The sequence below is a fragment of the Calidris pugnax genome, unplaced genomic scaffold, assembly GCF_001431845.1.
Source record: "Calidris pugnax isolate Ruff unplaced genomic scaffold, ASM143184v1 scaffold89, whole genome shotgun sequence".
NCBI classification, from domain to species: domain Eukaryota; kingdom Metazoa; phylum Chordata; class Aves; order Charadriiformes; family Scolopacidae; genus Calidris; species Calidris pugnax.
In genome coordinates, this window is record NW_015090865.1 from 3,177,457 (window position 1) to 3,202,709 (window position 25,253).

At 47.3% G+C, this 25,253-nt stretch overlaps 1 protein-coding gene across 4 annotated transcripts; it reads left to right on the plus strand.

Moving 5' to 3' along the window:
• Window positions 1-6: 6 nt before the first annotated feature.
• LOC106889823 (deleted in malignant brain tumors 1 protein-like) lies at window positions 7-20,126 on the plus strand. Of its 4 annotated transcripts, none has more exons than XM_014945241.1 (21): window positions 7-117; window positions 1,714-1,740; window positions 3,556-3,600; window positions 4,333-4,486; window positions 4,716-4,930; window positions 5,171-5,215; window positions 5,903-5,950; window positions 9,187-9,340; window positions 9,556-9,770; window positions 10,458-10,502; window positions 11,519-11,672; window positions 11,890-12,104; window positions 12,791-12,835; window positions 13,854-14,001; window positions 14,219-14,433; window positions 15,469-15,513; window positions 16,993-17,143; window positions 17,489-17,700; window positions 17,986-18,158; window positions 18,829-19,217; window positions 19,766-20,126. In XM_014945241.1, the coding sequence occupies exons 1-21, from the start codon at window positions 54-56 to the stop codon at window positions 20,049-20,051; spliced, it is 3,045 nt and encodes a 1,014-aa protein (XP_014800727.1). In that variant the 5' UTR covers window positions 7-53; the 3' UTR covers window positions 20,052-20,126. The 4 variants fall into 4 exon arrangements, with proteins under 4 accessions (XP_014800727.1, XP_014800728.1, XP_014800729.1 ...); XM_014945242.1 differs by having other exon boundaries at window positions 5,906-5,950; XM_014945243.1 differs by having other exon boundaries at window positions 34-117; window positions 1,723-1,740.
• Window positions 20,127-25,253: the final 5,127 nt, after the last annotated feature.

Here is a 25,253-nt window from a genome sequence, read left to right on the forward strand (position 1 = left end):
AGCTCCTCTGCCTATAAATTCTGGTGCCCTCCAACATCAGGAGCTCCAAGGAGATGGCTGCCACCATGATCTTGTCTTGGATGGTAATGTTAAGTCTTCAAATTCAGGTGGATGCAGGTAAAGAGTCTTACTTCTGATCACCTTCATGGCTTTATTTCACACCAGGCTAATGTTGAGGTTTAAAGGTAAAAGAGGATTTAGCAGTGCAGTTTGGCTCTTTCAAAACCATAAGCAGGTAAAAGAGGATTTATCAGCACAGTTTGGCTCTTTCAAAACCATAAGCAGGTCAAACCTATGATCTGAGCAAATTATTTGTTATATTCATTAATTCAAATAATTTTATTGAAACTGCCTAATTAAAATTGTTGTCCTCACCATATTTTGTAAAGAGGCTAGTAAAGGAAAATCAAATGAATATACTGTAAAACCAATGGTATAATTTTCTGAATCTTTGTATTGGCGTAACGCATTTACAAATTAATACGCATTTTCTGGATGAAATGCATGTTTATTTTAAAGAGTGTGAGGTGCTCTTTGAACAATGTGCTTTGTATTTGATTAAGTGTATTGTTATGACTAACACATTGGTGTTTAATAACGGAGTGCCCTAGGTAAAGCAAGTACGGCATGTGTCCCTGTTCCTATTATTATTGCAATTATTAGAATATAATAGGAATTACTGTAATTTTGTGTTATTCTAATTTCCCATAGTCTAACTCCTGTTAAAAGAGTAATTTGATTTGGTTGCAGAGGCAGTGATCTGCCCAGCCACTCTCATCCCTTTGGGGACCAGTAGACATAGAGTGGGTCTGATGGGAGGGAGGATGCTTCGCACAGGGTGAAATGGTCTTCCTGGGTTCAGAAAATACTTTCCCCTTTTTCAGGTGGGGCTTCCCTGGCTGAGCTGAGTGCCAGCACAGTGCTGTGAGACACAAGGCGTTTCTTTTTAAGCAGCTGCTGTTACATTTCTTGTGCAGGAGGGGGAAACAATGGGAAAAGACCAAAAGTGTTTTCCAGCCCTTCCCCTTTCAGATGTAAAGCTCTGGCATTAACTTGACTTCAACTAATGAATCAAAAGCAAAAACCCACTTTCCCTTTCTGTGCTCCCCACCCTTGTAAGCTATAGAAAGAAATAACCATTGAGGGCTGTTTCCAGGCTCAGGTATTTAATGCTCTTATTATTTGCTCCCTCCATAAATATCTGAGATGCACTTAGAGATATTGAAAGCTAAGCCCAGATGTTGATATTGAGTGGAAAAATGCTGAATTACTGTTTAATCCTTTCATTACCATTTAATTAATTTAGATTTAAAGCCTTGCGTGCGTGAGGAGCAGTGTGGTGGGACATGTCAGAAAATTCCCTACTCACTGAATAAATGGCACCTCTCCCTTTTAGGATCTTCCTCTGCATTCAGAAATAACTTTAAATACATAAAACTGTGTTTTTAAGGGCCGATGTTGCAGGTCTTGTCATACATGATATTAGTCAGTGAAGGCGTATTCTCACCTCTCAGAGCATCCATGGAGCAGGACTTTTATGGCCAAGAGTAGCTGGACCTACCCCCCTTTCAGTCAGCAACCATCCCTTTGTCAGTGTCCCCAGGGGATCCTGCACATGCAAATTTTCCATCCACATTGATTAATCCATGTAAAGATCTCTCAACTTTTTTTTTTTTCTTTTTTGGTTGCTTGTGACGACACTGTATTCAACAGGGACACCAGCAACGCTTACAAGAACAGGTAAATTAAAAGTTATATTAAAATGTACATTCTTTACAGAATTGGCATTGCTACGTGTTGTCTCCATGAGGTTTCTTGCATTTGAAAACTTTTAGTCTGGCCATAGCCAATGTAGCCAACCTATTGGTACAGTCACGTGTCCTTCAAACTGGGCTCCCAGATGCTGAAATGTGCCCATGCAGACTTGACAAGGCAGCATACGCATGCACTTAAAATGCAGCATATAATTGTACATATATGTCATGCTTCTCCAAGAAAGAATGCAAGCCACTGCTGCAAGGAAGAGTTTAAACAAATCAGTGCTGGGGCTAAAATCTTAGGATAACGATGTTGTGAGAGTATCTGAAAGCACAGAGGAAAGTCATCTGTGGTTTAAACAGACAAATTTTAATTGATTACAGGCTTGTAGACTGTTTTCCAGTGATGTATACAGAGACAGCGCAGGACCCATGAGATGCTTGTGTTCATTTTGATTACAGGATTGGTGCCGTCACCTGATCCTGTGGCCTAATTTTACCGTGCTCTACTGTGCTCGCTTTCGTATTGCCAGACCCCTCAGCTCATCTTTTTCAAAATTGTAATTCTTGCAAGTTAATACAGTGACACTGTCATTAAGGCAATATGAAAATCCATTTCGTTTCCGTAATTGCAATTATTATTATTAAAACCACAATTATTAATTATTCAAACACTGAAACAACTCCATTTATGTTTTGAAAGCAGTTCTTAAACAGCCAAGCTCATCTCTTTTAAATCCTTTTAAGCATTTCTCTATTAATTATGTTTTTTTCTAAAGGTGAGATTTTTGATCTAGTATGAAAGTTACACACAAAAATAGAAAAATCTTCCTTTCATGGGTATGTGCTGAATTTATGGGCATTAGCTTGATGAGTTTACTCACAGCTACGTTTTTGGAGATGTTTGTTGACTTTTACCAATATTTGTGACCAGTGATATGAATAATAATAGCCTCCAGCCATGTAGATTTCAATCTTTAATCACCCATTAATTAGTATTTAGTTGATAACTGCTTGACTTGTCCAACCTTAAAATTTCTGTGTTAAGATTAGCAACATGTGTGTAGACGTTATTAGTGCTCAGAGAACTGCATTTTGTGAAGGATAGTTTCCCAGTGAGAGCCGAGTTGTTTAACTTTCTGGCAAGAGACATCCACATCCTTCTGAAATACACCGTTAAATATTCCAGTCTACAAAATGAATATTCACTTTAAGAAGGACGTAGAGTTGTACACAAAAAGCTAATGGTGGTCTGGACGCTGTCCTTCACCCACCCACCCCCCCCGGGGTTTGAATAACCGCATAAAGCCCAATCTCAGAAAATCTAACTCTTTAAGTTAGATGAAAAGAAACACTGGGAAGGAGATCACTTTTCTCAGCCTGCCAGAGCCCTGTCTTACGGGACACCTTCAATTTGTTGGTGCCACCTGGAGGATTTTCCATCACCTGTCCTGTACAGGAGCCTTAGCAGGGAAAAATATTCTCTGACCCAGAGTTTATGCCACCAGCTGTGGTCAACAGCAGGGTTATGGATGAAATCAGTGGTGTTGGAAGAGGAAAAGAACTACAATAGCTTAAAATGTGATAAGAATGTGAGTAAAGCCTGTCACGGATAGCTTTTGGAGACACCCTTTTTGCCTGCAGCTGTGCAAAATGAAGGAAGATACTGGGATCTGCACGTTAGAGTGCCAACAGTGGGCTTTGGGTTTCATTGTTCACTTTTGAGAGGGGTGACTCTCAACAGGATGTTCCATTTAGGAAAAATATTGCTCACTCATCTCCTGCTCTCTCCCAGCAGCAACAGATGCCTACAACACGATTACCACCACGTCTCCGGTCAGAGGTATGTCCGGAGAGGTTGAGGGAACTGACAAGCTCCTGCCCCCATTTATGGATCACAGAATCAATGGCAGAAGTTTGAAGGGACCTCTGCAGGACATCTTGTCCTACCCCTGATTGAACAGGGCCATTCAGAGGTGACTGCCCAAGTCTAGATGGCTCTTGGCTGTCTCCAAGAAAGGAGAGTCCACCAGCCCTGTGGGCAACCTGTGGCAACGCTCACTCACCCTCACTGGGAAAAGTGTTTCCAGAGGTTGAGGTGGAACCTCCTGTGTTTCAGTTTGTGCCCGTGACTGCTTGTCCCATCTCTGGGCACCACTGGGAAGAGCCTGGCTTTTGGAGAGGGTTGACTCCCCGCAGGTTGTCCTCTTAGGCAAAATGCTGCACACTCCCCAGATGATTTCCCCCTGCAGCACAAGGCAGCTCCAGCCAAACTCCCCCTTTGTCATTGACCACATTGATGTCCAGAGGGGTCTGGTTATCTGCTGTCCCAGGTGTCCCGCTGATGGCCAGGACCCACCAATGGAGTTGCTGGCAGAGCCAAGCACAACCTGTGCTCTAGACCAGGGGGATGCAGGGATGAGGCTTTGGGGTGCAGCCATGTGCTGGTGAGGGAGGGTCTCCTTGGGGCTGTGACAGAGCCTCCTTGCTGGTGGCCATGTCCTCCTCTAATGGCTTCTGGTGATGAGATTTCAAAAGATCTCTGCCTGTCCCTGGGCTCTGCTTCTTTCCACAGGCTCTCGCTCCTGTGGTGGCTTTCTTGAGGGTTGGTCTGGCTCATTCCAGAGTCCGGGCTATCCTAATTCCTACCCCAACAATGCTCGCTGCATCTGGAACATACAGTTGCCACAGTGGGATCTCCGAGTCGAGCTGCAGTTTGTGGATGTCGAGTGAGTCTGGTGGGGTGGCATCTGTGGTGTGGGCAGGGCACCAGGTGCTGGCTCTGGGCTCAAGGGTGCCTTGGGCCCCATGACGGACGCAGCTTTGGCCACATCTGTCCCTGTGCCGGGGCCATGCTGGGAACGGGGCTGGGTTGCTTGAGCCCTGCAGCTCCTGCCGGCACTCGTGCCGGGAGGTGGCATGGCCAACAGTCAGACACACCTTCCTCTCCCTCCACAGGCTGGAAGGCAATAGCTGCACTTACGACGCCATTAAGGTGTATGACGGAGGGTACACTGGGGCCCCGCTCCTCGGCACTGTTTGCAGGAATGACCATCGTGTCTTCAGGTCGTCTGGGTACCAGATGACCATCCTGTTCCGCAGTGATGGCAGCGTCACACAGAGAGGTTTCCAGGCCTACTACTCCTCATTTCACACCTCTAGCAACACCACAGGTATGACCACAGTTGTCCTTTACTCTTGGCCAGGGCAGAAGCACACATGATACTCATGGCGTCTAGACCCACCTGGCCCAAGTGACAGGCATTTTAGCTTGGGGCAACTTTTTGTACAGGAGTGGCCCCAGACTGCTGCCAGAACAATGTTTCTTGGCCTGATGGGCAGGGCCAGGGCTTTTTTCACTTTTTTGTCTGAGGCAAAATACTCCACGCTCACCTGCTGTTTTCTCCCTGCAGTGCCAGACAGCTCTACCTTGACTCCCCCTGTGTCTTCAACCACAGGTAAGTGTTGGAGGAGTTGAAGAATCTGATTCTCTCTTGTCCTTGCTGCGGATCACACCATCTCGAGATGGCTGAGCTTGGAAGGGACCTTTGGAAGTCCCCTTGTCTGATTGCCCCCTGCTCTAAAGCATTACTGGCCATTGGTCAACTTGGGGTCCAACAGGACCCCTGGGACCTCTTCTGGGGAGCTGCTTCCCAGCCATGTGGCCCACAGTGCCTACCAGTGCTAGGGATGTTCTTACCCAGGAGCAAGACTTAGCACTTCTCCTTGTTGAACCACAGGAGGTTTCCATTGGCCCGTTTCTCCAGCCTCTCTAGGTCCCTCAGGATGGCAGCAGGAGCCTCCTGGAGATTGGCTGCTCCTCCCAGCCTGCTGTCCTCAGCAAATGTGCAGAGGCTCTACTCTGTCCCATCATCCCAGTGATTAACAATGGTGTTCCTCCATTGGCATGGGAGGCCCTGCTGATGGGAGCTCTTGCACACGCAGAACACAACCTGTGCTCTGGGCTGGTGGGGAGGAGAGGGAAGGTTTTGAGATGCAGCCACACAAGGACCAGCCATTCATACAGGTGCTGACTGTGGGTGTCTGCTTTCTGTGTCTTGGAGCTCTTTTGGGGAGAGGTGATTCCCAGAGGGTGGTTTCTCTTTGCAAAACGCTGCTCACTTACCTGTTGCTCTTTCTACCAGCAGGAACCGAAACCTACAGCACAATTCCCACCACGTCTCCGGTCACAGGTATGTCTGGAGAGGTTGAGGGATCTGACAAGCTCCTGCCCCCATTTATGGATCACAGAATCACCTGATCACTGAGCTTGAAAGAGACCTCTACAGGACATCTCATCCTACCCCTTGATTGAATAGGCCCATTCAGAGGTGACTGCCCAAGACGAAGTCTAGATGGCTCTTGGCTGTCTCCAAGAAAGGAGAGTCCACCAGCCCTGTGGGCAACCTGTGGCAATGCTCACTCACCCTCACTGGGAAAAGTGTTTCCAGAGGTTGAGGTAGAACCTCCTGTGTTTCAGTTTGTGCCAGTGACTGCTTGTCCCATCTCTGGGCACCACTGGGAAGAGCCTGGCTTTTGGAGAGGGTTGACTCGCCGCAGGATGTCCTCTTAGGCAAAATGCTGCTCACTCCCCAGATGAACCTTTGGAAGTCCCCTTGTCTGATTGCCCCCTGCTCTAAAGCATTACTGGCCATTGGTCAACTTGGGGTCCAACAGGACCCCTGGGACCTCTTCTGGGGAGCTGCTTCCCAGCCATGTGGCCCACAGTGCCTACCAGTGCTAGGGATGTTCTTACCCAGGAGCAAGACTTAGCACTTCTCCTTGTTGAACCACAGGAGGTTTCCATTGGCCCGTTTCTCCAGCCTCTCTAGGTCCCTCAGGATGGCAGCAGGAGCCTCCTGGAGATTGGCTGCTCCTCCCAGCCTGCTGTCCTCAGCAAATGTGCAGAGGCTCTACTCTGTCCCATCATCCCAGTGATTAACAATGGTGTTCCTCCATTGGCATGGGAGGCCCTGCTGATGGGAGCTCTTGCACACGCAGAACACAACCTGTGCTCTGGGCTGGTGGGGAGGAGAGGGAAGGTTTTGAGATGCAGCCACACAAGGACCAGCCATTCATACAGGTGCTGACTGTGGGTGTCTGCTTTCTGTGTCTTGGAGCTCTTTTGGGGAGAGGTGATTCCCAGAGGGTGGTTTCTCTTTGCAAAACGCTGCTCACTTACCTGTTGCTCTTTCTACCAGCAGGAACCGAAACCTACAGCACAATTCCCACCACGTCTCCGGTCACAGGTATGTCTGGAGAGGTTGAGGGATCTGACAAGCTCCTGCCCCCATTTATGGATCACAGAATCACCTGATCACTGAGCTTGAAAGAGACCTCTACAGGACATCTCATCCTACCCCTTGATTGAATAGGCCCATTCAGAGGTGACTGCCCAAGACGAAGTCTAGATGGCTCTTGGCTGTCTCCAAGAAAGGAGAGTCCACCAGCCCTGTGGGCAACCTGTGGCAATGCTCACTCACCCTCACTGGGAAAAGTGTTTCCAGAGGTTGAGGTAGAACCTCCTGTGTTTCAGTTTGTGCCAGTGACTGCTTGTCCCATCTCTGGGCACCACTGGGAAGAGCCTGGCTTTTGGAGAGGGTTGACTCGCCGCAGGATGTCCTCTTAGGCAAAATGCTGCTCACTCCCCAGATGATTTCTCCCTGCAGCACAAGGCAGCTCCAGCCAAACTCCCCCTCATTCCACACTGATGTCCAGAGGGGTTGAGGGGTCTGGTTATCTCCTGGTGTCCTGCTGGATGGGCAGGACTCACCAATGGAGTTGCTGGCAGAGCCAAGCACAACCTGTGCTCTAGACCAGGGGGACACAGGGATGAGGCTTTGGGGTGCAGCCACGAGCTCGTGAGGGAAGGTCTCCTTGGGGCTGTGACAGGGCCTCCTTGCTGGTGGCCATGTCCTTCTCTGATGGCTTCTGGTGATGAGATTTCAAGAGCTTTCTGCCTGTCCCTGGGCTCTGCTCCTTTCCACAGGCCCTGTCTGATTCTCTCTTGTCCATCTCGAGATGGCTGAGCTTGGAAGGGACCTTTGGAAGTCCCCTTGTCTGATTGCCCCCTGCTCTAAAGCATTACTGGCCATTGGTCAACTTGGGGTCCAACAGGACCCCTGGGACCTCTTCTGGGGAGCTGCTTCCCAGCCATGTGGCCCACAGTGCCTACCAGTGCTAGGGATGTTCTTACCCAGGAGCAAGACTTAGCACTTCTCCTTGTTGAACCACAGGAGGTTTCCATTGGCCCGTTTCTCCAGCCTCTCTAGGTCCCTCAGGATGGCAGCAGGAGCCTCCTGGAGATTGGCTGCTCCTCCCAGCCTGCTGTCCTCAGCAAATGTGCAGAGGCTCTACTCTGTCCCATCATCCCAGTGATTAACAATGGTGTTCCTCCATTGGCATGGGAGGCCCTGCTGATGGGAGCTCTTGCACACGCAGAACACAACCTGTGCTCTGGGCTGGTGGGGAGGAGAGGGAAGGTTTTGAGATGCAGCCACACAAGGACCAGCCATTCATACAGGTGCTGACTGTGGGTGTCTGCTTTCTGTGTCTTGGAGCTCTTTTGGGGAGAGGTGATTCCCAGAGGGTGGTTTCTCTTTGCAAAACGCTGCTCACTTACCTGTTGCTCTTTCTACCAGCAGGAACCGAAACCTACAGCACAATTCCCACCACGTCTCCGGTCACAGGTATGTCTGGAGAGGTTGAGGGATCTGACAAGCTCCTGCCCCCATTTATGGATCACAGAATCACCTGATCACTGAGCTTGAAAGAGACCTCTACAGGACATCTCATCCTACCCCTTGATTGAATAGGCCCATTCAGAGGTGACTGCCCAAGACGAAGTCTAGATGGCTCTTGGCTGTCTCCAAGAAAGGAGAGTCCACCAGCCCTGTGGGCAACCTGTGGCAATGCTCACTCACCCTCACTGGGAAAAGTGTTTCCAGAGGTTGAGGTAGAACCTCCTGTGTTTCAGTTTGTGCCAGTGACTGCTTGTCCCATCTCTGGGCACCACTGGGAAGAGCCTGGCTTTTGGAGAGGGTTGACTCGCCGCAGGATGTCCTCTTAGGCAAAATGCTGCTCACTCCCCAGATGATTTCTCCCTGCAGCACAAGGCAGCTCCAGCCAAACTCCCCCTCATTCCACACTGATGTCCAGAGGGGTTGAGGGGTCTGGTTATCTCCTGGTGTCCTGCTGGATGGGCAGGACTCACCAATGGAGTTGCTGGCAGAGCCAAGCACAACCTGTGCTCTAGACCAGGGGGACACAGGGATGAGGCTTTGGGGTGCAGCCACGAGCTCGTGAGGGAAGGTCTCCTTGGGGCTGTGACAGGGCCTCCTTGCTGGTGGCCATGTCCTTCTCTGATGGCTTCTGGTGATGAGATTTCAAGAGCTTTCTGCCTGTCCCTGGGCTCTGCTCCTTTCCACAGGCCCTGGCTCCTGTGGTGGCTTTCTTCTGGGTTGGTCTGGCTCATTCCAGAGTCCAGGCTACCCCTACTCCTACCCCAACAACACTCGCTGCATCTGGAACATACGGTTGCCAGAGCGGGATCTCCGAGTCGAGCTGCAGTTTGTGGATGTCGAGTGAGTCTGGTGGGGTGGCATCTGTGGTGTGGGCAGGGTGCCCAGTGCTGGCTCTGGGCTCAAGGGGGTTGGGCCCAATGACGGACGCAGCTTTGGCCACATCTGTCCCCATGCCGGGGCCACGCTGGGAACGGGGCTGGGTTGCTTGAGCCCTGCAGCTCCTGCTGGGAGGTGGCATGGCCAACAGTCAGACACACCTTCCTCTCCCTCCACAGGCTGGAAGGCAATAGCTGCACTTACGACGCCATTGAGGTGTATGATGGAGGGTACACTGGGGCCCCGCTCCTCGGCACTGTTTGCAGGAATGACCATCGTGTCTTCAGGTCATCTGGGTACCAGATGACCATCCTGTTCCACAGTGACAGCAGCATCACAGAGAGAGGTTTCCGGGCCTACTACTCCTCATTTCATGCTCCTAGCACCACCACAGGTATGACCACAGTTGTCCTTTACTCTTGGCCAGGCAGAAGCACACATGATACTCATGGCGTCCAGACCCACCTGGCCCACGTGACAGGCCTTTTGTCTCAGGGCCAACTTTTTGGACAGGAGTGGCCCCAGACTGCTGCCAGAACAATGTTTCTTGGCCTGATGGGAACAGCCAGGGCTTCCTCCACCTCTGCCACTGCTACCACTGAACCACCATCCATTTTTCTGGCCCTTCTGTGCAGGCAGAGGAGCTGCTTGTTTGTGCCACACTTGTTGATGCAGCCGCAGAGGCCAAGGTGCCTGCTCATGATTACTGCTTATTTTCCCCCAAGCAGGAGTGCTGATTTGTTCAGGCGTGGTGCAGGGAACTCCTTTTGGCAGCAGAGGAGCCAGTGTGGCTGCCGCTCTCTGCCAGCAGTGCCAGGTAGCTCCAGCTCCTGGCCCCTCTTCCTGCTGACCTCTTGTACGGACAGGAGGGCTTGAGAGGTCTGGCCGTCTCCTGCCCCTGCTCACAAGCACACCATCACAAGATGGTTGAGGTTGGTCTCAATCAGTCCTGCCAGGTTGCAGTGCCCACTGCAGGTCCCAGGTTTCTGTGTCCCGGGGTTCCCATGGGGAGGGCTGACTCCCATGGGGCTCTTTGTCTGAGGGAAATGCTGCTGGCTCACCTGCTGCTCTCTCCCTGCAGCACCAGGCAACTCCACCTCGACTCCCCCCGTGTCATCGACCACAGGTAGGTGTGGAGGGGTTGAGGGGTCTGGATCTCTCTTGTCCTTGCTGAGGATCACACAGTCTCGGGATGGCTGAGCTTGGAAGGGACCTCTGGAGGTCCCCTTGTCCAATCACCCCCTGCTCAAGCATTGCTGGCCGTTGTTTGACTTGGTGTCCAACAGGACCCCTGGGACCTCTTCTGGGGAACTGCTTCTCAGCCATGTGGCCCACAGTGCCTACCGGTGCTAGGGATGTTCTTCCCCAGGAGCAAGACTTGGCCCTTCTCCTTGTTGAGCCACAGGAGGTTCCTCTTGGCCCATTTTTCCAGCCTGTTGAGGTCCCTCAGGATGGCAGCAGGAGCCTCCTGGAGATCGGCTGCTCCTCCCAGCCTGCTGTCCTCAGCAAATGTGCAGAGGCTCTACTCTGTCCCATCATCCCAGTGATTAACAATGGTGTTCCTCCATTGGCATGGGAGGCCCTGCTGATGGGAGCTCTTGCACACGCAGAACACAACCTGTGCTCTGGGCTGGTGGGGAGGAGAGGGAAGGTTTTGAGATGCAGCCACACAAGGACCAGCCATTCATACAGGTGCTGACTCTGGGTCTCTGCTGTCCGTGTCTTGGAGCTCTTTTGGGGAGAGGTGATTCCCAGAGGGATGCTTCTCTTTGCAAAACGCTGCTCACCCCCCAGCTGATTGCCCTCTGCAACCCCAGGCAGCTCCAGCCAAACTCCCCCTCTGTCATTGACCACATTGATGTCCAGAGGGGTTGAGGGGTCTGGTTATCTCCTGTCCCAGGTGTCCTGCTGATGGCCAGGACTCATCAATGGGGTTGCTGGCAGAGCCAAGCACAACCTGTGCTCTAGACTAAGGGGACGCAGGGATGAGGTTTTGAGGTGCAGCCATGTGCTGGTGAGGGAGGGTCTCCTTGGGGCTGTGACAGAGCCTCCTTGTTGGTGGCCATGTCCTCCTCTAATGGCTTCTGGTGATGAGATTTCAAGAGCTTTCTGCCTGTCCCTGGGCTCTGCTCCTTTCCACAGGCCCTGGCTTCTGTGGTGGCTTTCTTCTGGGTTGGTCTGGCTCATTCCAGAGTCCGGGATACCCCTACTCCTACCCCAACAATGCTCACTGCATCTGGAAAATACAGCTGCCAGAGCGGGATCTCCGAGTCGAGCTGCAGTTTGTGGATGTCGAGTGAGTCTGGTGGGGTGGCATCTGTGGTGTGCGCAGGGCACCCAGTGCTGGCTGTGGGCTCAAGGGTGCCTTGGGCCCTATGACGGATGCAGCTTTGGCCACATCTGTCCCCATGCCGGGGCCATGCTGGGAACGGGGCTGGGTTGCTTGAGCCCTGCAGCTCCTGCTGGGAGGTGGCATGGCCAACAGTCAGACACATCTTCCTCTCCCTCCACAGGCTGGAAGGTGTTAACTGCACTTACGACGCCATTGAGGTGTATGACGGAGGGTACACTGGGGCCCCGCTCCTCGGCACTGTTTGCAGGAATGACCATCGTGTCTTCAGGTCGTCTGGGTACCAGATGACCATCCTGTTCCACAGTGACATCAGTTTCAGTGGGAGAGGTTTCCAGGCCTACTACTCCTCATTTCATGCTCCTAGCACCACCACAGGTATGACCACAGTTGTCCTTTACTCTTGGCCAGGCAGAAGCACACATGATACTCATGGCGTCCAGACCCACTTGGCCCACGTGACAGGCCTTTTGTCTCAGGGCCAACTTTTTGGACAGGAGTGGCCCCAGACTGCTGCCAGAACAATGTTTCTTGGCCTGATGGGCACGGCCAGGTCTTCCTCCACCTCTGCCACTGCTACCACTGGACCGCCATCCATTTTTCTGACCCTTCTTGCAGGCAGAGGAGCTGCTTGTTTGTGCCACACTTGTTGATGCAGCCGCAGAGGCCAAGGTGCCTGCTCATGATTACTGCTTATTTTCCCCCAAGCAGGAGTGCTGATTTGTTCAGGCGTGGTGCAGGGAACTCCTTTTGGCAGCAGAGGAGCCAGTGTGGCTGCCGCTCTCTGCCAGCAGTGCCAGGTAGCTCCAGCTCCTGGCCCCTCTTCCTGCTGACCTCTTGTACGGACAGGAGGGCTTGAGAGGTCTGGCCGTCTCCTGCCCCTGCTCACAAGCACACCATCACAAGATGGTTGAGGTTAGTCTCAATCAGTCCTGCCAGGTTGCAGTGCCCACTGCAGGTCCCAGGTTTCTGTGTCCCGGGGTTCCCATGGGGAGGGCTGACTCCCATGGGGCTCTTTGTCTGAGGGAAATGCTGCTGGCTCACCTGCTGCTCTCTCCCTGCAGCACCAGGCAACTCCACCTCGACTCCCCCCGTGTCATCGACCACAGGTAGGTGTGGAGGGGTTGAGGGGTCTGGATCTCTCTTGTCCTTGCTGAGGATCACACAGTCTCGGGATGGCTGAGCTTGGAAGGGACCTCTGGAGGTCCCCTTGTCCAATCACCCCCTGCTCTAAAACTTTACTGGCCGTTGGTCAACGTGGGGTGCAGCAGGACTCCTGGGACCTCTTCTGGGGAACTGCTTCTCAGCCATGTGGCCCACAGTGCCTACCGGTGCTAGGGATGTTCTTACCCAGGAGCAAGACTTGGCACTTCTCCTTGTTGAGCCACAGGAGGTTCCTCTTGGCCCATTTTTCCAGCCTGTTGAGGTCCCTCAGGATGGCAGCAGGAGCCTCCTGGAGATCGGCTGCTCCTCCCAGCCTGCTGTCCTCAGCAAATGTGCAGAGGCTCTACTCTGTCCCATCATCCCAGTGATTAACAATGGTGTTCCTCCATTGGCATGGGAGGCCCTGCTGATGGGAGCTCTTGCACACGCAGAACACAACCTGTGCTCTGGGCTGGTGGGGAGGAGAGGGAAGGTTTTGAGATGCAGCCACACAAGGACCAGCCATTCATACAGGTGCTGACTCTGGGTCTCTGCTTTCCGTGTCTTGGAGCTCTTTTGGGGAGAGGTGATTCCCAGAGGGATGCTTCTCTTTGCAAAACGCTGCTCACCCCCCAGCTGATTGCCCTCTGCAACCCCAGGCAGCTCCAGCCAAACTCCCCCTCTGTCATTGACCACATTGATGTCCAGAGGGGTTGAGGGGTCTGGTTATCTCCTGTCCCAGGTGTCCTGCTGATGGCCAGGACTCATCTATGGGGTTGCTGGCAGAGCCAAGCACAACCTGTGCTCTAGACCAGGGGGATGCAGGGATGAGGTTTTGAGGTGCAGCCATGTGCTGGTGAGGGAGGGTCTCCTTGGGGCTGTGACAGGGCCTCCTTGTTGGTGGTCATGTCCTCCTCTAATGGCTTCTGGTGATGAGATTTCAATAGCTTTTTGCCTGTCCCTAAGCTCTGCTCCTTTCCACAGGCTCCTGTGGTGGCTTTCTTGAGGGTTGGTCTGGCTCGTTCCAGAGTCCGGGATACCCCTACTCCTACCCCAACAACGCTTACTGTATCTGGAACATACAGTTGCCACAGTGGGATCTCCGAGTCGAGCTGCAGTTTGTGGATGTTGAGTGAGTCTGGTGGGGTGGCATCTGTGGTGTGGGCAGGGCACCAGGTGCTGGCTCTGGGCTCAAGGGTGCCTTGGGCCCCATGACGGACGCAGCTTTGGCCACATCTGTCCCCATGCCGGGGCCATGCTGGGAACGGGGCTGGGTTGCTTGAGCCCTGCAGCTCCTGCTGGGAGGTGGCATGGCCAACAGTCAGACACACCTTCCTCTCCCTCCACAGGCTGGAAGGCAATAGCTGCACTTACGACGCCATTGAGGTGTATGACGGAGGGTACACTGGGGCCCCGCTCCTCGGCACTGTTTGCAGGAATGACCATCGTGTCTTCAGGTCGTCTGGGTACCAGATGACCATCCTGTTCCGCAGTGACGGCAGCGTCACACGGAGAGGTTTCCAGGCCTACTACTCCTCATTTCATGCCTCTAGCACCACCACAGGTATGACCAGAGTTGTCCTTTACTCTTGGCCAAGGCAGAAGCACACATGATACTCATGGCGTCTAGACCCACCTGGCCCAAGTGACAGGCATTTTAGCTTGGGGCAACTTTTTGTACAGGAGTGGCCCCAGACTGCTGCCAGAACAATGTTTCTTGGCCTGATGGGCAGGGCCAGGGCTTTTTTCACTTTTTTGTCTGAGGCAAAATACTCCACGCTCACCTGCTGTTCTCTCCCTGCAGTGCCAGACAGCTCTACCCTGTGGTGTTAGAGGGGTTGAAGAGTCTGGTTCTCTCTTGCCCTTGCTATGGATCACACCAGCTCGGGATGGCTGAGCTTGTCCAATCACCCCTCCTTTTCAGCAGTGTTGGCAGTTGTTTGACTTGGGGTCCAACAGGACCCCTGGGACCTCTTCTGGGGAGCTGCTTCCCAGCCATGTGGCCCACAGTGCATACTGGTTCTTTGGGTTGTTCTTACCTAGGAGCAAGACTTAGCACTTGTCCTTGTTGACGGGTTGTTCTTATCCAGGAGCACTTCTTGATGAACCACAGGAGGTTCCTCTTGGCCCGTTCCTCCATCACAGGAGGTTCCTCTTGGCCGTTTTTCCAGCCTGTCGAGGTCCCTCAGGATGGCAGCAGGAGCCTCCCAGCCTGTCGAGGTCCCTCAGGATAGCAGCAGGAGCCTCTGGGAGATCGGCTGCTCCTCCCAGCCTGCTGTCCTCAGCAAATGTGCAGAGGCTCTACTCTGTCCCATCATGCCAGCGATAAACAGTGGTGTTCCTCCATTGGCATGGGAGGCCCTGCTGATGGGAGCTCTTGCACACGCAGAACACAACCTGTGCTCTGGGCTGGTGGGGAGGAGAGGGAAGGTTTTGAGATGCAGCCACACAAGGACCAGCCATTCATACAGGTGCTGACTCTGGGTCTCTGGTTTTATTTTTTCGGAGGTGTTTTGGGGAGACATGACTCCCAGAGGGATGTTTCTCTTTAGCACGTTGCTGCTTCTTTACTCACTTACCTGTTGCTCTCTCCCTGCAGAGCCAGATACCTCTAGCTCAATGCCCACCATGTCAACAACCCCAGGTACGTCCAGGGGATTTAGGGGTCTGACTGGCTCCTTCCCCAAGTTATGGATCAGAGAATCACAGTATCGTTGATGTTGGACTGACCTCTGGATGACATCTTGTCCTAGCCCCCTGCTAAGTGGAGTCTCCTAGAGCTGACTCCCCAAGGCCAAGTCGAGATGGCTTTTGGCTGTCTCCAAGGATGGAGAGTCTACCAGCCCTGTGGGAAACCTGTGCTGTGCTCAGTCACCCTCACAGTTAAAAAGTGTTTCCTGATATTGAGGCAGGACATGTATGGAGCATCTGTGATGGGGTCTCCAGATGGGGGCTCACGTATTGAGGTTGTGCATGTGCAAGTGCAGGCAGAGAAATATTTTGACCATGGTTTTGGCCAGAGAATCACAGAATAATATGGGGTTGGAAGAGACCTCTGGAGATCATCTAGTCCAACCCCCTGCCAAAGCCAATGAGAGGAATGTTAACGCTCCTAATTTTGCTTATTTTCCCCTTCATTTAATACCAAAAGCACAATCCCTCAAATTATGCCAAAATAACCTTGCAGTTGATTTCACACCCAGTGTAGTCACTTCCTTGCTCTTGAGCAGGAATTTCACATGTGCTTAGGAAGCGTGTTTCGACCACTTCTTAAGTATCATTATTTCTCTGATTCCTATTTCAGCTGTTTGTTTAAGCACATCATTTGAGGATAGTGCACATTTCAAATGTTCATTTGCTTTCATAGTAAATTTTAGTTCTGTTAGTGAGAGAATGTGGTTTTTTCGTGTTTGTTAGAAACCAAAAAAAAAAAAAAAAAAAATTCCTTAGTCCTCAGAAAATCTATCTATGCAGCATCTTTCCTTTTTTTTAGGTTAAAATAAGTAAATGTGTGTTTTTTCTAACTTGGAATATAATTCAAAGATGATGTCCATTTACATGTTTCTCTTTTCTCAGAGTAGTTTGTACTGAAACTATCCCAGAAATGCATGACTCTTACTCCTTGGACTTGATTCCCATGTTATTTTATTAACTGCAACTGATCTATATATAATCTTTTTGATTGTGACATAAGGTCTTCATGTTTATGAATTGGATATTTGTCAGCATTCTTACTCAGAAACACAATAATTTTGATCCTTTTTTTCCTTCCCTTTGGTCACTAGCAATTCTAAAAGAGGTGAACCAGGCTCCGCTGAGGCTTTTTCCTCTTTCAAGGACCAGCTGACCTCCAGAGGTCCAGCCTCAATGATTGTACAGTTCCATGACAAATACTCTGTCCTGCTAGTGCAGACATTGAAGATCAGCATTATAAAAGCTGTTCTGTGTGCTTAGAATCTCCTAATCTGCATTCAGATAATACATGAACCTCATAGACAGACCACTGAAGCTGGAGGAATTCACTGCCTCTAAATTTTAGACTTATAAACTCAACACAAACTTATTCTAAAAGCAAGCTTAAATGGTGTGTAAGTATATTTTTCTTCTTGTATTTTCTCTGCAGAAGATTATTCTTGTGGAGGCTTGCTTTTCTCTCCATCTGGGACATTACAGAGTCCATTTTACCCCAGAAATTATCCAAACAATGCCGACTGTGTTTGGGAAATAGAAGTACAGAACAACTTTCGTGTCATACTCACATTTAGAGATGTTCAGTAAGTAAAAATTGATTACATGAGAAGATGATGTACGAGATCGACACCTTGGATTTACTAAGCGGATAGCTGCTTGATTTCAAGAGTGTTTTTCACAGCTTTTAGTGCATCTGGGATGAAAAATGTATTCATTTTTGCTTATTTAGTCAACAATGTGGCTGGCATCTAATAAGACAGAAATTGGAGGCTGTAATTTCTGTTCCAAAGATTTGATAGTCATATCATTAAAATGTACTCTTTTGCTATGAACAGTTAATTGGAGTTAAAAAAAAAAATTAAATGGAGAGGAAAAAAAAAAAAGGGAAAAAAGAAGCATTTAACTAAGTATTCATGTTTACTCCCCAGGATGGAAGGTGGCAGATGCCTGTCTGACTATGTGGAAGTCTATGATGGGCCACTCTATACTTCTCCTCTGCTTGGGAAATTTTGTTCTGGTTCTTATCGCACGTACGAATCTTCCTCAAACCTGCTGACTGTCCGGTTTCACAGTAACTCTCGATACACATACAGAGGTTTTCAAGCTGATTATTATTCCACTCCAGCAGATCAGAACACAAGTAAGTTCACATTTAAAGCAGAAACCTGCTTCTCCATTATTTCCTAATTCACTGTTTGTTAGTCTTGTTGTACCGCTTCAATGAATTGCTCATTTCGTGTTATTTTAAATTAGATCTGTAGCATTTTCTCTTGGTTTGAGGTAGAAAGATAGAGTTAATTGAATAGAGATGCAAGTATGTGGTCTGGATTCTGAACTCCATCTGCAAAAGATACTGTTTATTTAAGTATAACCTTTTTCAGTCACTTCAATGAGCTTGTAACGTATTTTGTCTGCCATTTGCTAGAGCTGTTGTGTTTGCCGGACTACATGCGTGCAGTTGTGAGCAGATACTTCCTTCAGTCACAAGGCTACTCTCCTTGGAGACTCTCCTTGAATGACCCCTCTTGCAAACCCAACATCACATCAGACTCTGTCATATTTGACATACCATACACCGGCTGCGGCACAGAGAGAGAGGTAGGACTTTAAAGGTTTCCACTGAATGTGCAAATATTGTGAGTGTTTAAAAAATTCAGACCCAAGAATTCATTTTGAAAACCAGCACAAGTTGAAAGCTATGCTGGGGTCTGCAGAGTGATTACGTGTCTTGGTGATTATGGGCTGCCTCTCCCTCTCCTGAGGGTAAGGTCAGATTTCCTGCATCTGCTGCCCAAGTATTCACTTATAACCTGTTATTGATCTTCCAAAGAATAAAGTGGGGTAGGAAGCAAATACTTGACATTTTCAAAGTCACAAGCTGGGTGTGGTCATTAAAAAGGTCTCAAAGCCTTTACTAAATATGACCAATTGTGGTTTAGATCAGATCTAAGCTTAAATACTGTGCTGGACCAGATCCTTCAAGTATTTGATGTTCAAAGAAGTGTATGGGTTGTATTTAATTTGTTATGTTTGCAAGTAGTGTGAGTAGTTTTCTCAGGTCCACGTTGTGGTCGCTGAATACTACATGCAAATTACAGGTTCTTATCTTGACAACAGAAATTACTAAGTTCAGACTTCTCCATGGTAGACTTTCTGGGAAATAATGCATTTACTGTGTCCATTGATGTAAGGTTATAGCAAAGTTTAGAATGCATAATAAGAAACCTCACTATATTAATTAATTTTGCATTTTTTATATGCCAAACAGGGAAACAACAACACAATAACCTATTCCAACCTTATTAGAGGATCGTCTTCTGGTACTGTAATCACAAGAACTAGAAATCTTCACTTGCATATCCACTGCAAAATGCTCCAGGACACTTGGGCACAGATAATGTATGTTGCGGAGGACAATTTTGAAGTCAATGAGACTCAGTATAGCAGATATGATGTAAACCTTACATTTTATCATTCCTCATCCTTCTCGTGGCCAGTGTATGAATCACCATATTATGTTAATATCAACCAGAATTTGTTTCTTGAAGCTTACCTGCACAGCTCTGATCCAAACCTGGTGTTATTTCTGGACACATGTGTGGCATCTCCCACTCCCCACAATTTTACAACAGCGACCTATGATATAATCAGGAATGGGTAAGCTCATATGCCTTAAAATTATAGATAGAACTGTCTTTGAACCCCTGTATCTCTCTCTTTCTTTTTAATCTTGTTTTTTTAAATTATTTATGTAATGGAATAGTGTGAGTACAGCATAGATTAATGTCAGCTTCTAACTAATTAATGAACATGAACATTTTGGGTTTACTGGGGGAAAGAGGACGGATTGACTCAAAATATAACACACACACACTCCCCAGCTTAAACATGACAAAGAGACTAAATGGCTATAGCTAGTTCACCATGGATTCTTATTGTCAGAGATGTAACAATGACATATCTCAGGTAAGGATAATTCACCTTCAGAAAAACATGCAGACACTAGGGATCTAGACAGCAGAGGCTGAGGGGAGGGAACACGGCTCAGTGCTGCCAATGAAGGGCATCTTGCTTTTCCTACCTAATTGCAGGTTTCTCAACCATTTTCAACATGTTGAAAGAGCACTTTTCATGTTATGTGTTATCTTGTGTGGAAATAACTGATTGCAAAGTGTATTCATGAGAGTTTTTCTGTTTCTTCGTAGGTGTGTTCGAGATTCTACCTATTATTCTTATTCCTCGCCCTACAGAAACAGGGTCCGGTTTGGATTCAATGCCTTCCAGTTTATTCATTACAATCCATCGGTTTACCTGCAGTGTGAACTGGTGGTGTGCAGGGCCTATGACTATTCTTCCAGGTGCTACCGAGGCTGTATTACCAGGTCCAAGAGAGAGGCAAGCTCTGGCCAAGAAAGGGTGACTGTTGTTGTTGGCCCAGTAGAGCTTCGGGAAGATGGTGTTGAGAAACAGAACGCGCATGATGTTGAATAAAATCTTGTCTCCTTTAGCAGACAGCTTCTTTACATGCCAATCTAATTCTGAATGAAATTATGCTCCTGCTGGCAATCCATAATAAACATTAGGAATGAGTTTACTGACTCCTGCCTATTAATCCCACTTCATGTCACACGTCTTCGTCTGCATGTCATAAAAACGCTAATTCAGCAGCTCTGCGGGGAGTCTGATGAGATGGGCACAGGCAGCTCTGTGGAACTCACCTGTTCCCAAACTGCCTGCCATTTGTAGCTGCCGTGTCTGGAAAGCTGGTTTGAGAGCTTCTCAGACAGATTTTTGGTCTCTAAGCTTTTTGTCTGTTGGGGTTCTTTTCTTAATGGTAAGACTGAAATGCTTATGTAGCAGTTTAAGTTCTATAAACAAGCTCTACTGATATAATCCTTGTTTGATGTGTATCTGGAATATCCTGGATGTATCAGAGTACAAAAAAGGGGTCTTCAAACCTGATCTATAATGCTATTTTTAGTCTTTTTTTAATGTTTCAGAAATAACAAGATGAGGGGTCAGATGTAACCATCTGATGGGCCTCTCATCCTTCCCAGAGCTGGATGCTTTTGTCATCCAGGAGAAATGAATTCAGCTCCTGCTCCAGCTGGTGTTTCTCAGCCACCGTTTATTACTGCTTTCAGGCCCCTGACAGTTGCTTTTCCCTCTTGTTTCTTTTGAAACATAAAGTGAAGAAACCAATTCCATACCAGATCACTTAAGCCCTGGTAAACACCTGCAGCTGATCACATTGGTTGAGTAATTTGATGGCTCACCTCCTGAGAAGAGGTGGGCTTGACATAACAACTCAGCATTGAAGGAAGCCAGAAGACCAGGGAGTTTGGGGCCTGATAACAACCCTCAAATTAGTTGCCACCTGCAATATTAGGCTCTCAAATCGTTAACACAGAACCTGAATCATCAGCTTCCTCCTCTCAAGATAATAATAATTGCATGGTGTAACAAAATGTTTCAGAGGGAGAAGGTTGTATGCACCTTTGAAGAAGCTGGTGTCTTGAAGAAGTGTTGCACTTCCTTGTTCCCTTGCCTATGGCTTCCTGCACGAGGCAGGCTGCTCTCCTGCTGCACCTCTGGTGACCACAGCAGCAGAGCACGATGTTCATCTCATGATGAGCACACCTCATCAGGACCTTTGTTGCAGAGCAGCTTTGCTTTGATGTCTCTGGAAAGTGCATTTTCATCCTCAGGGCTGGATTGTGTGTGATCAAGGCTGACCCTGGACTGTGGCCAAGGCAGATGGAAATGGACTTCAATGGCTGCTCTCAGGGCAGCCCCACCTGAGTCAACAGACCTTTGGTACCTTTATTGCAACATTTAAAAGCTTAGGATAGCAGAGAAAGCAAGACTGGCTTTCTTGGGAATAATTGGAGCTGCGAATGGGCAAACAAAGCTACTGTTGCTGCCTCTTTGTTTTGGAACTTGTTCAAAACTTCCCAAGGGAAAAAACCTAGATCAGACTTCAACACCTTTTGACTTGTCACATGACCACTGTGATAATGTAATTGCATACAGCTGGGGGAAATTTTTCCCTTCTTTCTGAAGAAAGGAAGGGCTAAAAGATAACATAGGTTGAGGACTGGACTGTGTGAAAGCTTAATGATTTGCAATTACTTAATGTTTAAGACCAAAGTATGTGGATTAGCTAAAGGGATATAATAAATTTCTGTTATCATGAAACTACTACCTACATAATTTCATCAAAACCCCAAATGTCTCCATAATTTCCCCTCTCTATTAAATACTGGTGAATGAATAAGTAGAAAAGATATGAGCATCCCCATTGCAATATTTACACTGTCATATTTGCACGAAGGTCTGAAGTTTTCTCCAGCGTTCCTTGGTTAAGTACGGTGAGTCTCCTCCATCTTTATATCAAATCTCAAATTTTGAAGTGCTCTTAGTAAATACAAATAACAATTGTTAATAGCTAACTTCTACTCTTATATTTTCCTTTTTATAATAACTTTTTTCTTAAGTGTTGTTTTAATTCTCATTTGAAAAGACTTGTGTTAGTTTCTATTTCTCGTTCGAGGCTTTTTCTCAGTTTAGTAAAAGCCTGAATTGTTACTATTCTTAGCTCGGGTTCTTGGTTCAAAACTAGACCAATCTTCCTACACTGAAGAGTGGCAGCTACAAAGGGCACAATGGAATAAGTCAATGGCTATTGTCTTTTTCTTTTCTTTTTCTTTTTTAAGGGATGACTCATGCATCCTTATGACAAGACAGAGTAGATTCATTGTATTATTGGATTCATGTGAACCAGGGAATGCCAAGCCAGAGGCAACTGCAGCACAGTAAATTCCTCAGGAGTAAAATATAGGTTGTGCAGGGGATGAGATGTATGAGATTCTTACAACAGATAACTTGCAAACACAATGCAGAATTTTTTCAGAGTATTTTAAACATTTATACTGGCACTTAGCTGTTAGTTATGTAATGGCAAGCACAGGCGTGCAGGGGATGAGATGTATGAGATTCGTATAACAGATAACTTGCAAACAAAATGCAGATTTTTTTTTTGGAGTATTTTAAACATTTATACTGGCACGTAGCTGTTAGTTATGTAATGGCAAGCACAGGCTGGAGACCTCATCACTTGCTCAGATGACCCAACTGCGTTCCTGTGTTTTCTCTTCCTGCTAAAGAACAAAACCTACTGCTTGGTGTTGGTATGGTCATGCCCCAGCTGTGCCAGGCACTGTAGAAAGGATTAGCACAGGTTGGTTTGGTCACTGGGAGTTTCCCAATGTGGAAGCTGAGGTGTGTTGGCCTCCATATGCACCCTGGTTGTGAAATTTATAAACTGAGGGGCATCAGCTGAGCAGTAAACATTTCAGCAAATATCTTCATAATAGATTTTGAGAAGTGTAACGGCATCCTGATCTTGCTGAGATTAAGGCAAACATTTAACTACCTCAAAATTTCTGAAGATTTTGGGAGACTACTCATAGCAGAAAAGTTGTACATATAGCTTAGTTAAACATTTGCAAAGTTTTGTTACTCATTCTAATGTTTGATTTTAAGATCTATTTGGGGTCCTGGTTAAATGCCAATACCTACTGCAACAGCTAATACAGCAACACGTGTGCAAAATTGACTTCATCTAGTGTGGCAAAATTCATGGACTTCTTTTTCCCTGTCTACAAATTGCTATAGAATGGCTAGTTATGGGCAGTAGGGAGAGGAGTATTATATATTTGTCATTACCCATCCATTTAGTAAACACTATGCTCCCCGGACAGATGAGGTGTATTTATATTGGTCATTGCCCATCCATTTAGTAAACACTATGCTCCCCGTTGCCTCACAGATTGTCACGTGCAGGGCACCCCTCCTATTATAAAGAGCAGACTGGCAGAAATTACTTACCCAGTTTGGTAGATTGGAAAAAAAAAAAGAAAGAAAGAAAAAAAAGAATTGCCACATACTGTCCTATGCATGCTACCTTGTTACACTTGTGATTCAGGGAAAATAAAATACACAGCTCAGAAAACTAGGTCATGTTGGACCTGTATTAGGATGGAGATATGAAGAAAATATTTTTTTAATGGAAAATCTTTATCTTTTCTTTGGGTCAGATTTTAACTATTAAAAACACACATTTCTAAGTCAAAACGTCACAGGAAGGAAACGCAAACATTCAGGCAAACATTATTTTGGCGCATAAATTAGATTTGTCATTTAAAGTAGCGCAATATTGATGTTTGCATCTATCATATTTCTTAAAACTTCTTAATAATTTTCATTGCATTTTTTCTTTGTGCTAATCAAAGATCTGAAAGGATCTAACTTTTTTATTGACAATTGCGTAGTATTTATCTTTATTGATGATTGACACTTAAAGAACCCAGAGCCGAACATTTGCTTTGAGTTAAGATAGCTTTTAGTTTCAGAAACATGTGCTTTGAGTTAAGATAGCTTTTAGTTTCAGATCTATTTCTTGTAACAGATTTAGACACAGCCAATTCTTCCACATTGAGCAAGTTCAATATAAGTGACATGGTATTGTTTTCGCTTTTGTAAGGAAGTCAGGAGCAGTAGAGCTGTGAATAGCAATGTTGAGGCTTACATTCCTTTATTAACATATGAATACAATCAGTTGTATTTACCATTGTCCTTCAGTTTGTTTGCTCTTCTCAGCAACTGCTTTGACAGCTTCTGATTCTGTTCTGGACTCTGGCCTTTTGTCTCTATTTTATTCTAGTGCTGTGAAACTTTGCAGAAAGAGGACTCCCTATTCCCTTAGTCTCTAGACTCAAGATGTGTTTTCCTGAAGGAGGAAGGTTGGAATATACCATCAGGAATCATGAGTTATGTCAGCTGTTGTGGTTTGGTTGCTGTTTGTATTATAGCCAAAATGAACAGATAGGTACAGCCTGTTTCTAACTGGCCTGTATTTCTCCTCGTCAGATGAGGAGAAACAGTAGAAGTGCAATATAATGGCCTCAGTGAGCAGATTAGCAGGATGGGATTATGGGCTGTCCCTGTCACAGAAGGAAATACCTGACATGGTTATGATTTAGCAGCAATTCAAAAATTTATTGATGATTTGAGATAGATCAAGAGGTTAAGTTCTAGCAGCGCTTAATCATTAACAAATTTAATGATTTACAGGATGATTTAAAGAAATAATTGAACAGCAACTTCATTACAAATTTGAAAATGGCAAGATTCACATTAACTTACTATAAGGTATCCTAAATCACTAGTAGCATCGTATAGAGTGTAATAACTACAAATTCTTAGTTGTTCTTTGATATCTCACCATAATCCTTACTTGTTTGACATGGCCGCAGGATCATTTGTCAAACAATGTGCGATAAAACCATTTACAGTAAAAATATCTCAAGAAAGTGCCATAAATGAAAATGCACAGGGGCAGCACATAAGGAATTGCTCCTGTACAACGTTCCTTATTTTGGTGTGTATCATTGTTCAAAATTACACCTTTCCCTGAGAAGATGTGGGCCATTTATCAGATTTTGTGTAGTGGATGAATATAATCAAATCTATTTCGCAATTATCTAACTTTAAAAGGCAGAAAAGAAAACATTTTTTGAGCAATATTTCTTTTTATGCACATGCAAACACACCATCTATGTGTCTGAACTCCCCGTTAATGCGTTATCAAGTTGGAGAACATGGCTTCTGACAAAGTGACTTTGCCAAGCA